Below are 17,543 nucleotides of genomic sequence, written 5' to 3'. Positions count from 1 at the left end.
TATGTTATTTGGATACATTTGATGTGCCATTTTAGAGACAATTGATGTGGTATTTTGGATACATTTTACATGGGTCCATTATTTCATAGATGTGCTATTTTGTAGATGTACATGTTATGTTCATGTTGAATGTATTTATGTTTTCAATATTGATATTTTTATTTCATAGATCATGTGTTATTTTGTACATGTGTTACAACATTTAATCAATAAATTGTATACATATTTAAGAACATAAAGCTCACTAGTAAAGAATACATGTGTTACAAGATTTAACCAATAAATTTAATACATATTTAAGAACATAAAGAGTATTAGTAAAGAATACATGTGTTACAACATTTAATCAATAAATTGTACACATATTTAAGAACATAAAGAGTACTAGTAAAGATTACATGTGTTACAACATTTAATCAATAAATTATATACATATTTAAGAACATAAAGCTCACTAGTAAAGAATACATGTGTTACAACATTTAATCAATAAATTTAATATATATTTAAGAACATAAAGAGTACTAGTAAAGAAAACATGTGTTACAACATTTAATCACTAAATTGTATACATATAAGAACACAAATAATACATACAAACGTAAAGAATGTAATACATGAGCTATAGAATCTAATAAGAGTGTGTTTAATTAGTAAAGGGGTTTTCCTAATTGGATGTCTTAAGGGGAAAGTTCTTAGAATGGGATGTCTTAAGTCGTTGTCTTAAGGGGAAGTCTTATGGGAGGGTCTTAAGGGGAAGTCTTATGGGGAGGTCATAAGGGGAAGTCCTAATGGGATGTCTTAAGGGGTTGTCTTAAGGGGAAGTCTTAAGGGGAGATCCTAAGGGGAAGTCGTAATGGAATGTCTTAAGGAGAGGTCCTAAGGGGAAGTCAATTTATTTTCTTAACATGGAATACAATTTTTCTCTCACACCATTGAGATTTTCCAAGCTCTGCTTTTTCCTTTTTTGATTTCTCTTCAGTACAGGTTATTTGCATGCATGTGTTCTTGGCAATTTATGAAGTTGGTTTTGACAACTTTTACATGGTATCAGAGCATCCTTACTGCTTCCTGGTTTACAGAGTTTGAAGCCATGATTAGGAGTAAAAAATCCTAGCTTTTTTGAGGTTTTTTCCTTCAATCAAGAGGACATTTTTTTGGCTCACTTTGGGCCCAAATAGATGTTGCCATTACAGTCAGAATCCATATAAAATTTTTGTTTTTTGACTACTATAGCGTTAGGCAAATTTTTTTTGCCTCCTGGAAGGTCGTACAAATGCATTTATTGCAAAAATTTTTTTAAATGGTTTAAAAAATGGTCCTACAGGCTACTCCACCCATTGGCCACCCCGCCACTATTGGAGCACAGCCTGCGCTCAGCTCATGCTCAGTCGACACCGAATGCGTAGCCGCAGTGCTAGCCACTCCAGGCCACCTCCGACGATCGCCCTCCAGCCACATCCACTCAACCCCATCGCTATCAACACTAGTGGCACCACCAAGATCCGCCACCGCCACTACAACCTCTGCCAGTGACACCGTTGATAACCCCTGCGTAGGCATGATGTAGGCATGAAATCATTTTCAGACTAGAATACATCAACATCACGACTGATTACGTCATCTTTTCGATGAGCCACATCATTTTTTGGCACCAATTTTTTTACCTTGCTAACATCATCAATCTGACAGTTGATGTCATCATTCTAATGGCTGAAATTTTTTTCAACGATGGTCATGTCTGTAATTTTCCAATGAGCTTGTCTATTGTAGCAACAGTTGCTTTTTTGGCCATAATTTGAGAAAATGGAGGTCTTTTTTCAATTCGAAAGAAGCATCAAAATGCTGGTTCCAAGACAAAGATAATGATGCTAGTTTCATTCCATTTTGAGTTTATTTGAGCTCCCACTTTTTGTGTTGAAGAAGAGGCTTCAATTTCCTCTCACTCTGCATCCGGAATCCAGGTTCTTTTCTCAATTTTTGTGCTTTCAATAGTTGTTGCTTTGGTTTTTGAGGGATATATTTATCCATTGTGGGGGTAACCATTTTCTTTTCTATAATTTACTTCAAAATCGACCCTTCTACTTTCATCTTTTTCTCTCAATGTCGAACCCCTCTGTGGCCTGGCTAACGCCACACAACTATCACAATTGGAAAGCACACATGACTCAACTTCTTATGTCATGTGGCTTATGGTCATGTCTGGATGAAAATGAACCTATCCTGTAGCACCCTTTTGAGGTTCTTCAGCATAGGAACAAAATGGATGAGGCCATGGGATTGATTGCAGTGAACATCTCTAATAGTCTATTGTTTCACCTGGATGGTTTAACCACTCCTCAGGCTATTTAGACCAAGTTTCACAACTTGGTTGGCATAGTGAATGAGTTTCGGGTACTACAACTTGATGCAGAGTTGACTTCTTTGACACCTACTAGCTTGCCCACCATTGAGGACTTCTTGATGAAGTTTAAAACTCTACATACAGTTTTGCAGGGATGTGGGAAAAACAAAATAGATGATGAGTGTATTTTTTTTATACTCTCAAAGTTGCGAGGACAGTGTCAGTTCTTTTCTTCCACTTTCTACTCCACTATGGATGCCTTGGGTAACAGACATCAGATGCCTTCTTTTGAGACATTTTGTCATCGATTGACATGGGAACAGGCAAAGATCCAATAGATGGATGCCTCTGGCTCTTCCATCCAAGCATTGGTTGCTTAGACTTCTCAGGGGAAACATTCAACAGTTGGTTACCTCATGTGCTCCTTGTGCTACTTCATAGATTGTTGTTGGAAACTCATCACATCTTTCAGTCGTAGGTTCTAGTTATGTTGCATTAGCTGGGGGTTCTCTTTAGGATGTTCTTTTTGTCCTTGACATATTGACAAACGTATTGTCTATTTATTAGATTTGCCACTCTGGCTTTGGTAAGACAGTTGAGTTCTCACCACATGATGTGGTTATTCGGGACTTACTTAATTCTGAGTTGATTGTGGCCACTGGGAGTGTTGACTATGCATCTCACCTCTACAGATTTGATGGATTTGAGTCTTCTCATGACACAAGTTCTTTTCTTATAGCACATGCAGATCCAGTAAGTAGACTTTGGCATGAGCATTTTGGCCATGTCAATTACAGATATCTTCAGCAGATGAGCACACATGCACTTGTTCTTGGGCTTCCCTAGATTTCCTACACAAATGGTGTTTGTTAGGGTTGTGCTCTTGGAAAACAACATAGGGATCCTTTTCCTCATGGACAAGCCACTCGTGCTTTGGCACCATTGGAGTTGATTTATAATGACCTCATGTCATTTCCAACTCCTTTTCAGGTGCTAGATATGTGCTTATTTTCATTGATGACTTCTCCAGATGTACATGGGTGTACTTTTTGAAGTACAACTCTGATGTCTTTGATTCATTTCAAGTATTTAAGACATTTATTAAGAAGTAGTCTAGTCTTTCTATTTGGTAGATATGCACAAATAATGGGGGGAGTATGTGAACCAAGCTTTCAAGGATGTTTGCTCTGAACATGGTCTTCAACATTAGTTTTCAATGCCCTACACCCCTCAACAGAATGGTGTGGCCGAGAGAAAGAACAGAACCCTACGGGAGATGGCTAATTGTATGATTTAGTCTAGGTCCATAGGTTCATGTTTTTAGGTAGAGGTAGTCAATTGTGCCAACTATATTCAGAATTGGATGCCTCACAAGGCAGTTCAACTAATGACTCCTGAGGAGGCTTGGTCTCATGTCGAGAATGATGTATCTTCATTTTGAGTTTTTGGTAGTGAAGCATGGGCATTTATACCAGATGCTTAGAGGAGAGCAATGGAGCAGAAGAGCTGACACCTCATTTTTGTTGGCTACTATGAGGATGTTAAGGTCTACAGGTTGTTTGATCCTGATTCTAGAGAGGTCCTATTTCAATAGTGTTAGTTTGTGGTGACTAATCAAGAAAGTATTGTACATACTTCATAAATTATTTGGTACTATTCGTAGATTCACCACTAAAGTAATGGCTAATATTTGCCAATTTATGGTTGACATGTAGTAACCCTAAAGCGATTTAATACTTGTATGAAAGGGCTTAGGGTTAGGGTTTTTTTATAGTTGTGATGTGAAATTGGTTCTTGCGGTGGTATTGAGCTGTAAGGGATTACGGATTGTAATCAGGTAGTAATCACTGGATCATAAAAATATAAGACTTGTTTTTTGGTGGACATAGCCCATGGATTGGGTGAACCACATTAAATCTTGGTGTCTTGTGTTCTTTTTTCTGTGTAATCTATTATTTTTCTGTTATTAGTTATATTTGCATGAAATTGTTATTTATGTTCATGGTTTAATGCTAACAGACGAGATGTCCAATTTAATGATTTCATGAACTCCATTGCTCAACGTTCTTGTCAAGAAAAAGTTTTCTCGCACGTGATACCTTCAAATTCATCCTCCCAATTATTACCTTAGCCAAAAAGATAATTTTATCAATCCAATAAATAAATTTAAATGAAGAAGGGAAATACCTCGAAGCAAGAAGACGCTGCACACGGCTGCTCTCTTCGAGCTGCTCCTGCTGAAGAATCTCGGCAACAAGCGAATCCCGTTTACCCTTCCGCCCTTCTTCATCTTCATCTTCTTCATTTTCCTCATCCTGATCTTTTTTTATTTCCCTAATTTCGTCCATATAAGCTTTGGCCAACTTAAGTCGCTTATCATCAGCAGTCTCTGTATCTTCCAAGGCGATGTCTTGATCTTCTTCCTCCCCATTTCTGTCAACAAAATCGTCGTCGTCTTCTTCATTGCTGTGAATCTCCTCCCCCTTCCCTCTTTGTCGTTTAAAGGTTTTATCGTTGAAAAATGGGTCATTGCCAATTGCAGGAGTTTTTCTTTTACTGTTACTTCCTCCTCCTCGTCCTCCTCTTCCTCCTCCTTTGGATACATTGCTCTTATGGCGCTGCTGGTTTTTATTCATATTAAACATTGTCGAAAATCTTGATCCTTTCAGCTTTAACAATGGCGGCGCCTTCCTTCAGAAACTCTCTGGCTGCCACTGCATTTTTTCATCGGCTTAAACCTCTGAAAATAAATTTTAGGTTTTGGAGGACTGAATCTTGCCTATGCGACCGAAAAGAATTAAATTGGATGAAAGGAATTTTTAAAAAAAAAAAATTATTTAACATATACTTTTACAAATCTACATAACTATATAAATTTTACAAATTTACATAACTATATAAATATTGGTAGACATATTACAATAGTTTTCATATTAATTTGAAGTTGTTTTCATTTAATTTTTGATAACTAGTTTTAAAAATAGTTTCACATATAAATAAGAAATCTATTGATTGTACTACAAGTTGAGTATGATCTTCAAGTAGGCCTTCCTTGTGTGTAGAAGGTCATTTTATATTAATAGCATTTATTTCCTTATGCAACCTTTTTTTCTATAGGGTCTTTATTTCCCAATGGCCAACCATAATCAAAGTGTTCAATGTCTCCAAAAATCGTTGGTGGTCGAACATTTGGTTTGAAGCCCTATGATCCTCACCCTAAACACGGGACTAAGAATGCTCAAAAGCTTTCTATTGAAAAAATCACAAGGGTCCTTGATCCTATGTTTATTAGTAACAGATCCTCCAAAGGTGAAGGTTCCTCACCCCACAATCCTACCTCCGTGGATTAGGCATCTTTGGAAAAACATGTCATTTCACCCTTAGTCCTAGATAAGAATGGTAGCAAGGTTGGAAGTGTCCACAAGGTGACTAAGAACGAATCTAGGAATTTGGGTAGGGTTAAGAATTTAAACAGTGATACTAATATTGTAGTTTCTTGTGATGGCTTGGAAGCCCTTCAAAATATGTATGCTAAAGAGAAGAAGCTCTCTAATTTCTCCCTTGTGATCATCTTGAATCTTCCTCCCCCACCTCCCCTTTGCAAGCATTTCATTTTTGCATTTCCCCTTTATGTCTCTTCCAACCTTGGTATCATTAAGATTCAAGAGGTAGAGCCAAGTGATGCTCCTTAAGAGATGTTTCATGCACTAAAATTAGGTAAAGAAGATATTAATGAGATCATTATTGTTCTCGTCAATGCCACTCAAGATGAACCTAGCATTTTTATTTTTAATGCTCTAAAAAAGAAGGGGAGGGAAAGGATCAAAAGGTTAAGAAACACTTTGGAAACCCCTACTCAATACTTGGACCCCTAAGAGGTTGTGATTAAGAAGAAGAGAGGGGGATTGAAGGACTCCTTTAATAACAATAAAGGGAATAAATACCAAGGAAACAACTCCCAAGCTTCTATAAGAGCTTTTATAACACTCATGGATATTGATTTTTAAGGTTGCCTGTGGACTTGAAATGTACTTCATGGAATGTCATCGGCCTTGATTCCCCTAATAGGAAATATATTATTAAAATATTTCTTATGATGAATAGAGGAAAAGATGTTATCCTTCTCCAAGAAATTCAAGTTGTTGATTTTTATCAAGATGTATCCCTAAAATGCATCTCAAAAGATCTCAAATACTTCATCACATCTCGCCATAAAGGAAAAGTGGGGTTGTCATTTTAGTTGGCCCTAAGTGGAGAAAACATATTACCAATTGGGAATGTCCTCCTTGTCACAGATTAATCTAAATAATTTGGATCATTTTTAGATATAGTCATGAAAAGATTGGCACCTATAATGTATATGCAGAAAATGAGCACATAGAAAGAACTGAGTTGTGGAAATGGATGTTCCAACTAAGAAACAATTCATGGATTTTTGGAAATGACATTAATATGATTGAACCCCCTTAAAATGAGGTTAAAGGGTGTCATTTTGACTAGAATGGTGCAAACAGATACTTTTGGTATAAAAAGATCAATAAACACAAGCTCTTTGGCAATTTGGATAGCAATAAGACTAAAAAAAAAGCTATATTGTATACTGAGTCCAATCTTTAACTAGGGGATAAAACAACCTTTTGCAAATTGGATAGATTCTATGTTGATAAAGATAAATTCAAAAGGTTAGAAGTGAATGGCACTAGATCCTATTATTTTAAACTTCTTGGGTCCATTACACAAGGTTGTGACAGAGGACCATCGTGGGTGTAAGACCAATCTTGCATCACCCAAAAATATTTTCTTTCTGATTATTGAATAAGGGTTGTCTTACTGTAGAGTTGTTGTTTCTAGAGATTTTCTACTTAGTAAATTAGTCATACAAGCTCGAAATGTCCTAATTTCAGAGGTGGATGTTCATCTTGGATATATCAGCCTATCAATTAAGGCTTAGTCCCATATGATAAGTATTTGTGGATTTATTAGGTATTTTTGGTGTGTAATTTTGGTATAAAAACTTCAAGCTCACCGTTGAAGCCCTTGGAGACTCTAGATGAGCTTCGAAATGGGGTCAATTGGACCTTCTGTGTGTAAAGCCTTGCAAATCTTAAGCCAAGGATTATGAAAAGTGGTTATAATATCCAAGTAGAGAAACGGTTCGAAATTATGGCCTTCTGAAGAAGGGTTGACCAAAATTTCAAAAATAAGTGTCAAAAGTGTATCAGGCCTACTCTATATGGAATTTTAAAGTTAGTTAGTCTCAAGGGTTAGGGTTTGATGTCTAGAAACTTATAATGTTTGCTTATGGATTTGATTGTGTTTGTTTTGTTTAGCACCAACGTTTCGGATCACACTCTGTGACCCATCATCAGGATGAGAGAATGTAAGAATGAAATAGTAAAACGTTTCGGATCACACTCTGTGACCCATCATCAGGATGAGAGAATGCAAGAATGGAATAGTATGATTACTATTCCATTCTTGCATTCTCTCATCCTGATGATGGGTCACAGAGTGTGATCCAAAACATTGATGCTAAACAAAACAAACACAATCAAATCCAGAACTATTCCATTCTTGCATCCTCTCATACTGATGATGGATCACAGAGTGTGATATGAAATGTTGATGCTAAAAAAAGCAAACACAACCAAATCCGAAAGCAAAAATTATATGTTTAATGGATTGTGGAAATCTAATAAGATTGGTCTAGAAACTTCTCGGTTGGTGTAAATATGTCTATTTAAAGAATGTTCGTACATTGTCTAGGACAACTCCGGGTGATAGTTCATAGCTCTATGTTGCAAATTACTGAAAGGAAAGTGCCCATGTGGGTTTGCATATTGTATTTCAAAATTTTGTAACTATGCATTTGCGGTGACAATAAGAAGCATGTTGGTCATTTTTGCCTTCCCGCCAGAATCACCACATTTGAATTCAACGTAGTAACGTTCACAAGTTTTAAATATTCAAATATTCAAAAGGGCGCAATATACTTTAGGCTAACCTTATGATATTTCTTCCTTGCGCATTTTAATATTTTTGCGGGCCCGCAAGTCCCCATCGTTAGATCTAAGGAAGATCAACGGTTGGCACTATCTCGCTATGGGAAGTTGCACGTTGTTTTTCCATAGTAACATAGCGCTTTTTGGCTGTGTGTCGGGTGGGTCCTCCCTTTCCTTGTTGTTTCTCCAGCTCTGAGTTTTGATAGATCCACGGTGGGCGCTATGGCACTATCAAAAAATTTGTGTTCCTCGCCGTTAGCGACATAGCGCCCGAACGAAAAATGATACTACAGCGATATCAGAAGCAAGGTGGGTCCCAAGCATGCCCTGTTGGATATTAGTGATGAAATTTAGTGCACACGGTGGGACCTCAGGCAATGTGGAAGGATGACTGTGCTTGGAACAAGGCTTTGATTCATCGCCAGTTGGGCAGTTCGTTGATGTCAGCAGTTACCTGGACCCACGCCCCTTTTGAGTGCAAACCTCAATGACAACAAAGCCCATGTTTTGTTCTCACGAATTTTTGTTTTTTTTTGTTTCTATTATATGTTTATGGTATTAAGAGGAGCACCCTTCATCAAGTGGTATCATAGCAGGAGTTCCTAAGTGTGTAAATAGATCACCGACTGTGAGGCGATTGCACCAAGACCATGGTTTGAGCTGAGCATGTAGATAGATCGCCAATTGTGAGGCAATTTGCACTAGGATTTCTGTGAAAGTGCAAAAATGCCTCCATGAAGAGAGCGTGGTGGAAGAGTCACATGTGTTACACCTAAGGGTTTTAGAATCCTTTAGATACAAATGCAAGCATTGACAAAACATATGCATAGAGGCATAAATCTTATTGTAAGAGATAAAATCAATGATGAAGGCGAAGAAGAAGAAAATGTTGAAGAAGAACTAGTTATGAACCCTCAGGAAGAAAGATTTTCTAAAGCCATCTCCAATATTAGTAAAAGACCCAAGTTTGAGGTTCTCGCATTTTTGAGAAACCTTAACCTAGATGAGTTGATCAATTAGATCAATGAATTGGAGGAATAATTTGAGTATGAAGATATTGAGGATCCTAATAGGGTCAAGTTTTTGAAGGTGAAATTGAAGGGACATGCAAAGATCTGGTGGCAGGATATTTAGTTGGAGAGAAATGGAAAAGGAGAGGAAAAAATCACCAAATGGTAGTTAAATTGAAGTGACAATTCACTCCCATGGCTTATGAGCTTGATCTGCTAAAGAAAATGCAAGGGTTGAAGCAAGCGGAAAGATTTGTTCAAGACTATACTAAAGAGTTCTATTGAGTTCTCATTAGAACCAACCATCCAAAAATTGACAAGGAGAATTTTTTTGTTATCTTAATGGGTTAAGGCCAAGCATTCAGGAGGAGTTGAGTCTAGTTTGAATAAATAATATTCAAGAGGCATACTACTTTTCCCTAAGAGTTGAGGAAAAGATAAACAAAAATTTTGATAACAAGAATAGTAGAAGAGGTTGCAATGGAAGATTTGGTAGATGGTCTTATGGAGGCCGAAATGATGATCAAAAGAACAAGGACGAGGCGAGTAGTAGTAGTCAGAACTAGAGGGGAAATAATTACAATCACTTCCATGACTAGAACAACAAAGATCAGAGAGGAAGAGGAAGAGGGCAAGGAGCTAGAAGAGGAGGTTTTCGCGGCAAATGTTTTCACATGGAGAAGAAGGGCATAGAACATTTGAATGTTCCCAGTGCCAAGGAAGAATAGATAGAACAACTAAAGGCTAGGCCAAAGTTGCGCATGTTGATGAAGATGCCAAATCATTGCATTATGAAGATGTTGAAAGAGGAGAAGTCCTAGTTAATCAACGAGTCTTATTGAGTCATGAGAATTAACCTAAATCAAAGGAGAAATTTGTTTCGCACAAGGTGCAAATGTGAAGATAAGTGTTGTGATGTGACCATTGATGGTAAAATTATTAAAAATCTAGTATTAGACAAGATGATGATCATGAAGTTAAATCTCAAGAGGCATAAAAATTTGTGTTCATATCATATTGCCTAGGTGCAGGATGACCACAAGGTCATCATCAATGAGCAGTGCTTAGTGAAGTTCAAGATTGGAAGCTACCAGGATAAGTTGTTGTGTGATATCATACATATGGACATATATCATATGTTGTTGGACATGTCATGGCAGTTTGACAGACATGTTGTACATGATGGGCAAGCAAATACCTACACTCTAACAAAGGATGGAGTGAACCATAGGTCAAAGTTGTTGAAGGAGAAAGAAGAAAAGGTAGGTAGTGCTACTAGAACATGTTTTGTTGATAGAATGGATTTTCTCAAAGGCATAACGCATAAGCAGATGTATTTTTTTGTAATCTCGAAAGATGGTAAAGAAGAAGTAGAGGAGATACCTGCAGAAGTTGAAAATTTATTGGGAGAGTTTCCTAATATTGAGTCAGATAATGTACCTAGTGGATTAACCCTAGTGAGGAAAATCAGTCACCGAATGGATTTGATTCTAGGAGCTAGGTTGTCAAACAAGGCATCGCACAAAATGACAACAACAAAAAGTGAAAAATTAAATAGACAAGTTCATGAGTTGTAGAAGAAGGGATTGAGTCTAAGAGAGTCTAAGTCCATTTGTTGTACTGGTAATATTAGCACCAAAGAAGAATGGATAATGGAGGATGTGCACAGATTCACATGCTATTAACAAGATCACAATAAAGTATAGATTTTCATTTCCAAGAATGGATGATATTATGGACTGTTTGAGTGGAGCTATGTATTTCACAAAAATGGATCTAAAGAGTGGGTAGCATCAGAGAAGGAGATGAGTGGAAGATTGCCTTCAAGACAAGGGAAGGATTGTATGAGTGGTTAGTCATGCCTTTTGGGCTAACCAATGCATTGAGTACTTTCATGAGGCTCATGAAAGAGGTATTGAAGGAGTTTGTCATTATTTGCCTAGATGATATTTTGATCTTTAGCAAGAGATTAGAAGAGCATTTGACACATATTCATGAGGCGTTTGATAAGTTGAGGGAAGAAAATATGCTAATAACTCTACAGAAGTGTAGTTTTGTGAAGGAGGAGTTGGTGTACTTGGGATTTGTCATATCAACAAAAGGTTTGAAAATGGACCATGAGAAAGTCAAAGCAATCCTTGAATGACCTACTTCGAGGAGTGCAAGTGAGGTAGGATCTTTTCATGGACTGGCTAGTTTTTACAAAAAAAATTATTAGAGGTTTTAGCAATATTTGTGGGCCTTTTTCTGAAATAATGAGACAAAATAGGAAAGACTTTAAGTGGATTGTAGGAGCATATAAAATTTGTAATATGTTGAAATAGAAAGTTATAAAGCATCCTATTTTAGCACTTCTAGATTTTAACAAGGTGTTTCAAGTAGATTGTGATGCTAATGGTACTGCAATATGAGTTATTTTGAGCTAATAAGGTAGACATGTTTCTTATCTCAATGAGAAGTTGAATAGCGTCAAAAGAAAATATTATGTTTATGATCAGGAATTTAATGTTATAGTTCAGGCATTGAAGAACTAGAGACACCATCTTCTTCCTAAGGAGTTTGTTTTGTATCCTAATTATCAATCTTTGCAATATTTGAATAGTCGAGGAAAATTGAACCAAAGGCATTTGAAGTGGGTTGAGTTTTTGTAGAGTTATACATTTGTTTTGAATTACTATAGTGGGAAGTCTAACAAATTTAAAGATGCTCAAAGTAGAAGACAATGTTTGCTGATAGAGAAGCAGATTGAGGTGGTTGGGTTCAAGGAACTCAAGACTTTATATCCAACATATCTTGATTTTTGCGAAGCTTGGGAGGCTTGTACAAAACTTTCTTACACTTGAAAGGACCAAGTAGTTGGATTTCATTATCCAAGATGGTATGTTGTTCAAAGGATGTCAATCGTTAATTTCTAGAAGTTCTATAAGAGAGAATCTCACCAAGGAGAAGCATAGTGGAGGATTAAATGGACATTTTGGGAGAGATAAGACCATTGCTTTGGTTGCAAAGAATTATTACTAGCCATACTTACAGCAAGATGTGATGAAGTTTGTAAAGAATTGCAGATTATGTTAGATGGCAAAAGGCATGAAGAAAATACTGAGTTGTATCAGCCATTACCTGTACCAAAGAAGTCCCGAGAGGATGTCAGCATGGATTTTTTTCTTAGTTTACCAAGGACCCAGTGAGGGCATGATGCAATATTTGTGGTGGTTGAAAGATTTTCAAAGATGACACATTTCATTCCCTACAAGAAGACTAGTGATGTTGTTCGTGTAGCAGAGTTATTTTTCAAAGAAGTGGTAATACTACATGGTTTTCCAAAGAGTAAAGTTTTAGATTGAGATACCAAGTTTGTTAGGTATTTCTAGCAAAAATTGTAAAAGAAATTGAAGATAGATTTGAAGTTCAATTCATCACATCATCCACAGGATGATGCACAAACAGAAGTTGTGAACTGGAGTTTGGGTAGTTTGTTGAGATGCTTCGTTGGAGATAAACCAAAGGGTTGGGATCTAATTTTATCAGAGGTAGAATTTGCATGCATTAATTTTATCAACATGAGTACTTGTAAATCAACATTCCAAATTGTATACGGGAATAGTCCTAGAAATGCTTATGAATTGCAACAATTGAATAAAGGCTAAATAAGCAGTGCTAAAGCAAAAGAATTTGTTGAACATTCGAAGAATATCCATGAGCAGGTGAGGAAACACATTATCAAGATGAGTACACAGTGTAAAGCTAAGGTAGATATGAAAAGGAGGTATAAGGAATTTCATATTGGAGATGAAGTCATTGTTCATTTGAGAAAGAAGCATTTTTAGTAGGTACATATAATAAACTGAAAATGAAGAAGTTTGGACTATGCAAGATAGTAAAGTGACATGATTCTAGAAATGACTATGAAGTAGAGTTTCCTGTTGAATTGAATATTCCACTAGTATTTAACATTTTAGATTTGATAGAGTATTGTGAAGGAGGTGATGGAGATGAAGTTGCAGAAGCGCAGTGGAGTATTCCGGCAACTAGTTCAACTAGAAAGGAGATCAAAGAGATATTAGACAATTGTATTGGCAAGAGTACAAGGAACAAAACTTATGAAGAGTACATGGCCAAGTGGAAAGGTATGCTAGTAGAAGATTCGTCATGACTAGCAAGGGAGGAGGTTAATCATCTTGGTTTTTCTCTGAACACCTAAGACGTGAAGGGGTCACTTCTCAAATTACCGCACGTGTCTAATGCATGAGCATCCTAGGTGTAAGAGTAATCTTGCATCACCCAAAAATTGTCCTTTTTGTTTCTTGAATAATGGTTTTCTTAGTGTAGAGTTATTGTTTCTTGAGGCTTGCTACTTAGTAAGTAAGTCATACGAGCTCAAAATGTCCTAATTTTAGAGGTGGATGTTTATCTTGGATATATTAGCCTACCAGTTGAGGCCGAGTTCCATATCATGAGTATTCATGGATTTATAGCATAAACTTTGGTGTACAATTTAGTATAAAAACTTCAGGCTCACCGTTAAAGACCTTAGAGGCCCCGAATATGCTTTGAAATGGGGTCACCTTCGCTAATCAAGACTTGTAGATTAAAGCAGAGGGTTCTAAAAAGTGGTTATAATAGCCAACCAAAGAAATAGTTTGAAAGTTGTGCCCTTCCAAAGATGGGCCAACCAAACTTTGCAAAATAAGTGTCAAAGGTGTATCAGGCCGACTCTATATGGAAACTTTGAGTTAGTTGGTCTCAAGGGTTAGGGTTTGATGCCTAGAAACTTCACAGGTGGTGTAAAAATGTCTATTTAATGAATGCTCATACATTATCTAGGATAGCTCTGGGTGATATTTTGCATCTCTGCGTTGCAAATTATTGTAAGGCACTCATGTGGGTTTGCATATTATATTTCTATTTTTTGTAATTTTTCTTTTGTGGAGATAATTAGAACCCCATATTTTGTTCTCATAAATTGTTGTTATTTCTTTGTCTTAGTTATGTCTTTGTGGTATTAAAAGGAGCACCCTTGATCAAGTGGTATCAGAGTTCCTAAGTGGGTAAACAGATTGCTGACTATGAGGCAATTGCACTAGGACCATCGTTTAGGCTAAGTGTGTAGACATATCGCCAATTGTGAGGTAGTTTACACTAGGGTTTCCACAGGAGTATAAAAATACCTCAATGAAAAGAGTGTGGTGGAAGAGTCACATGTGTTACACTTAAGGGTTTTAAAGCCCTTTAGAGACAAATTCTATCATGTCCCCTTTTCAAATAATTAAAAATAATAATCTCTGCTAAGGCAGGCAGACCCAAAAAGGTGAAGTTTCAAAAAAAGGGGCTAATCTTTGGAAACCAATGGACTAATAAATGAAAATTATTATTAAAATATGTTTTATTAACCCCTCTTGGACGTGAGTTAGGGTTATGCCCTCTTTTAAGGGATTTGGAGACATTTTGGGCTCATTCCAGAACTTGATTTTTGCTCATTGCTTTGTTGTTCTTCAGAGGCTGCCAAACCTGTGGAGAATTTACACTAATTCTAGCTACAAAAATTTGCCCAAATCCCAATTTTTCCTAGCTACAAGAATTTGCCCAAATCCCAATTTTTCCAATTTTATTTACTTCTCAAAAAGATACATTTATAGGCCCCTTTAGAATTGGCCAGTTACATCTCATGATTACTTAACAAATCATCATTGAATGATCCTAATAATAGGATTGAATCATTAGTCATCCATTAAAAAACTTTATCCATGAGGAGAATGCCAAATATGGCTACAACATTAGAAAGTGATAAAGAGAGAAGAGGTGACACTTGTCATATTTTTGTAGGAAGAATGTAATATTTTCTCAGAGCATTAGTTTTTCTTTGGGGTTACAACCTTGGCTATGTATGTTTTCATTACATCAATTACACTCTTTAGCTCATGGACACTTAAGATGAGAATGTTGTCAACTCTAATCATTTAGTAATCATGCATTTCAGTCAATTCTTCAACTCTAGAGATATTTGATTTAAGCTTCTCCACTACACGCTTCAAAATGGAAACTATTGTTGATAGTTGTTGAATCTTTGCCAACTAGAAGTTTCATGGACCAGTAGCCTCGTCAACAAATACTAGAAATTTAGTCTTCATCCATTCGATGTCTACCAGTTGACCATTACTAGTGACATATGATTCAGTGTGCAAAATCATTAATTTTTCAAATGTCTTCTCCATTACCTTCTTCACTGAATCATATATATCCTTTAGCTCATTCACAAACTTTCCTAAGCTCTCAACTTTGAACTCCAATGTTTGCTTCCAATAAAGCAATGGTTCTTGGCCTGTTTTAAGTATCCCATGGGTGATAACAACATTAGTTTTCATATCAATCACCTCTTGCAATAAGGCCAGTTGCTTGGTTAGGCTCTTTGATGCTTTGTGCATCAAAGTTTGATTTCTTGTCACTACTACTCTCAATTTTTCAGTGTCTAGCAACATATTTCCAAGGTTCTCAATGAAGGGGGACCTTGGGCTTTCAAGTCATCAATCTAGACGTGGTTAATTTGACCAAACTGCCTCTCCTTTTGTAGCTTAAGTAGAAAATTCTTATTCTCCTATGTACTTGGGTCGAATGTGCTTGTAGAAGTGCTTCCAAGTGCAACTCTAACATAGTTCATCAATTCCTTATTTAAGGTTTTGAGTACCTCTTTTTCTAATCTCAATTCTTTGAGTTTGTCCTCAATCTTCTCATTAGTTGATTTCCAAATGTTGACCATAGAATCGGGCACTGGAATGCCTATTTTAACCATTTTGATATGAAAACTATTAGTAGTTAGCTCATCAAACTTCCCCTCCTTCTGAGGTTCTACAATTTCCACTAGCATGAGACCAATAGAGGAATATGTGGCCAATGTTGCTATAGTCTTTTGCTTCTTTTCCTTCTTTGATATTGGTTGAGTTGAAGTTGCTTGCACGATGAGGTCCTTAGATGGAGAAGCCTCCTTACATCTTCTCTTTTTGCAATCAATAGTCACTTCTAACCAAGACTCTGTTGAAAGGATATTGAGTGTCGATTACAGAGTTATAGGATCAAATAGAATCCTCACAACTGGAGGGTTTATCTTGCTTTGGTTGGCAACAGGGAAAGAAGTAGCCTTAGTAACAAAGAGGGCTAGAGTATCACCTTATTGAGATGCCTCCTACTATTGACCATCTAGAGGATTATTGTCACCATCGAGATTTATCACTAGCACAGTGGAAGAGGGCTTAGCTATTAATTTTTCCTTCTCCTTTCATTTTTCCGTGTCTTTCTCTTTGTCCCCTACCTTTCCTGTGTTTGACAAAGATCCACCTCCACAGGTTGGTCTCCTCCTCCACTAACAGATTGTGTTGGTCTAGTTGATATTGATGTACGAGTAGTTGTGGACGTAGCAAGAGTTGATTGGGCTACCCTAGAAGCTAATCCACTAGTAGAACTTGTAGTTCCAGTTCTTTTCTTTCTTGCTCTATTCCATTCCACCCGCTTGTCCCTCCTTTTAATGATTCCACGCATCAAGACTTCCATTATGTTGACAATAGGACTTTTAGGCAGAGTTGATTCATAGGTTGAGGGATGTATGTAGGAGCCATAATCTACAAGATTAGTAACATCAATTGTCACTATAAAATTTAATTTTATCTATTATTAACCTAGACTAGCACCTCTCTCTGGTTTTGAATTCATCATAACACCCAAACCAATAGTCTTTAATGTCAAGAACATGCCTATGAGTGTACCCTAGCTTTAGGTGATCTTTTACAAAGTTCAATGGGTCATATTTGGGTCTTATTACCTCGTAATCAATAAATTTAATTATGCTCTCAAAGGCCTTGACTAGATTTCAAGCATCAAATTTAGAGGCACAAGAGTAAGGTCCTACTACTATTGGAAAAGAAAACCCAACTATCTTCTTCACATTGGAACACAAGGTGTTCACCTCTAGTATTTTCCTACATAACTCAACAAGAAAAACCCTGTCTTCACGATACCTGGGGAGCCTCTTTGGGAAACCATCGAATGCACCAATCCTCAAGTAGGACAAAGATGGGAATTGGATGAAGCAACATTTGAACTGGCCTACTGCTAATATAGCCTCTGGTGAAAATCTTCACTTAGGGCACTCCTGCAATTCTCAACATAGCCTCATTGTAAAGGCACCATTAACCTTTA

At 36.8% G+C, this 17,543-nt stretch overlaps 1 protein-coding gene across 1 annotated transcript in view; it reads right to left on the bottom strand.

Annotated features, from left to right (window-relative positions):
* Positions 1–4,989, bottom strand: part of LOC149558793 (U3 snoRNP-associated protein-like EMB2271) — a 106,930-nt gene extending 101,941 nt beyond the window's left edge. Inside the window, exon 1 of the mRNA XM_089832852.1 lies at positions 4,532–4,989. Coding sequence (XP_089688978.1) covers positions 4,532–4,989 — 458 coding nt within the window. The remainder of the gene's footprint in view (positions 1–4,531) is intronic.
* Between the last annotated feature and the right edge of the window lie 12,554 nt (positions 4,990–17,543).

The sequence above is a fragment of the Cupressus sempervirens genome, chromosome 5, assembly GCF_028749045.1.
Source record: "Cupressus sempervirens isolate cs-2001-9-10 chromosome 5, ASM2874904v1, whole genome shotgun sequence".
In the NCBI taxonomy this organism is placed as follows: Eukaryota; Viridiplantae; Streptophyta; class Pinopsida; order Cupressales; family Cupressaceae; genus Cupressus; species Cupressus sempervirens.
The sequence above is the reverse complement of the archived record's forward strand: the minus strand, read 5'-3'. Positions and strand labels throughout refer to the sequence as shown.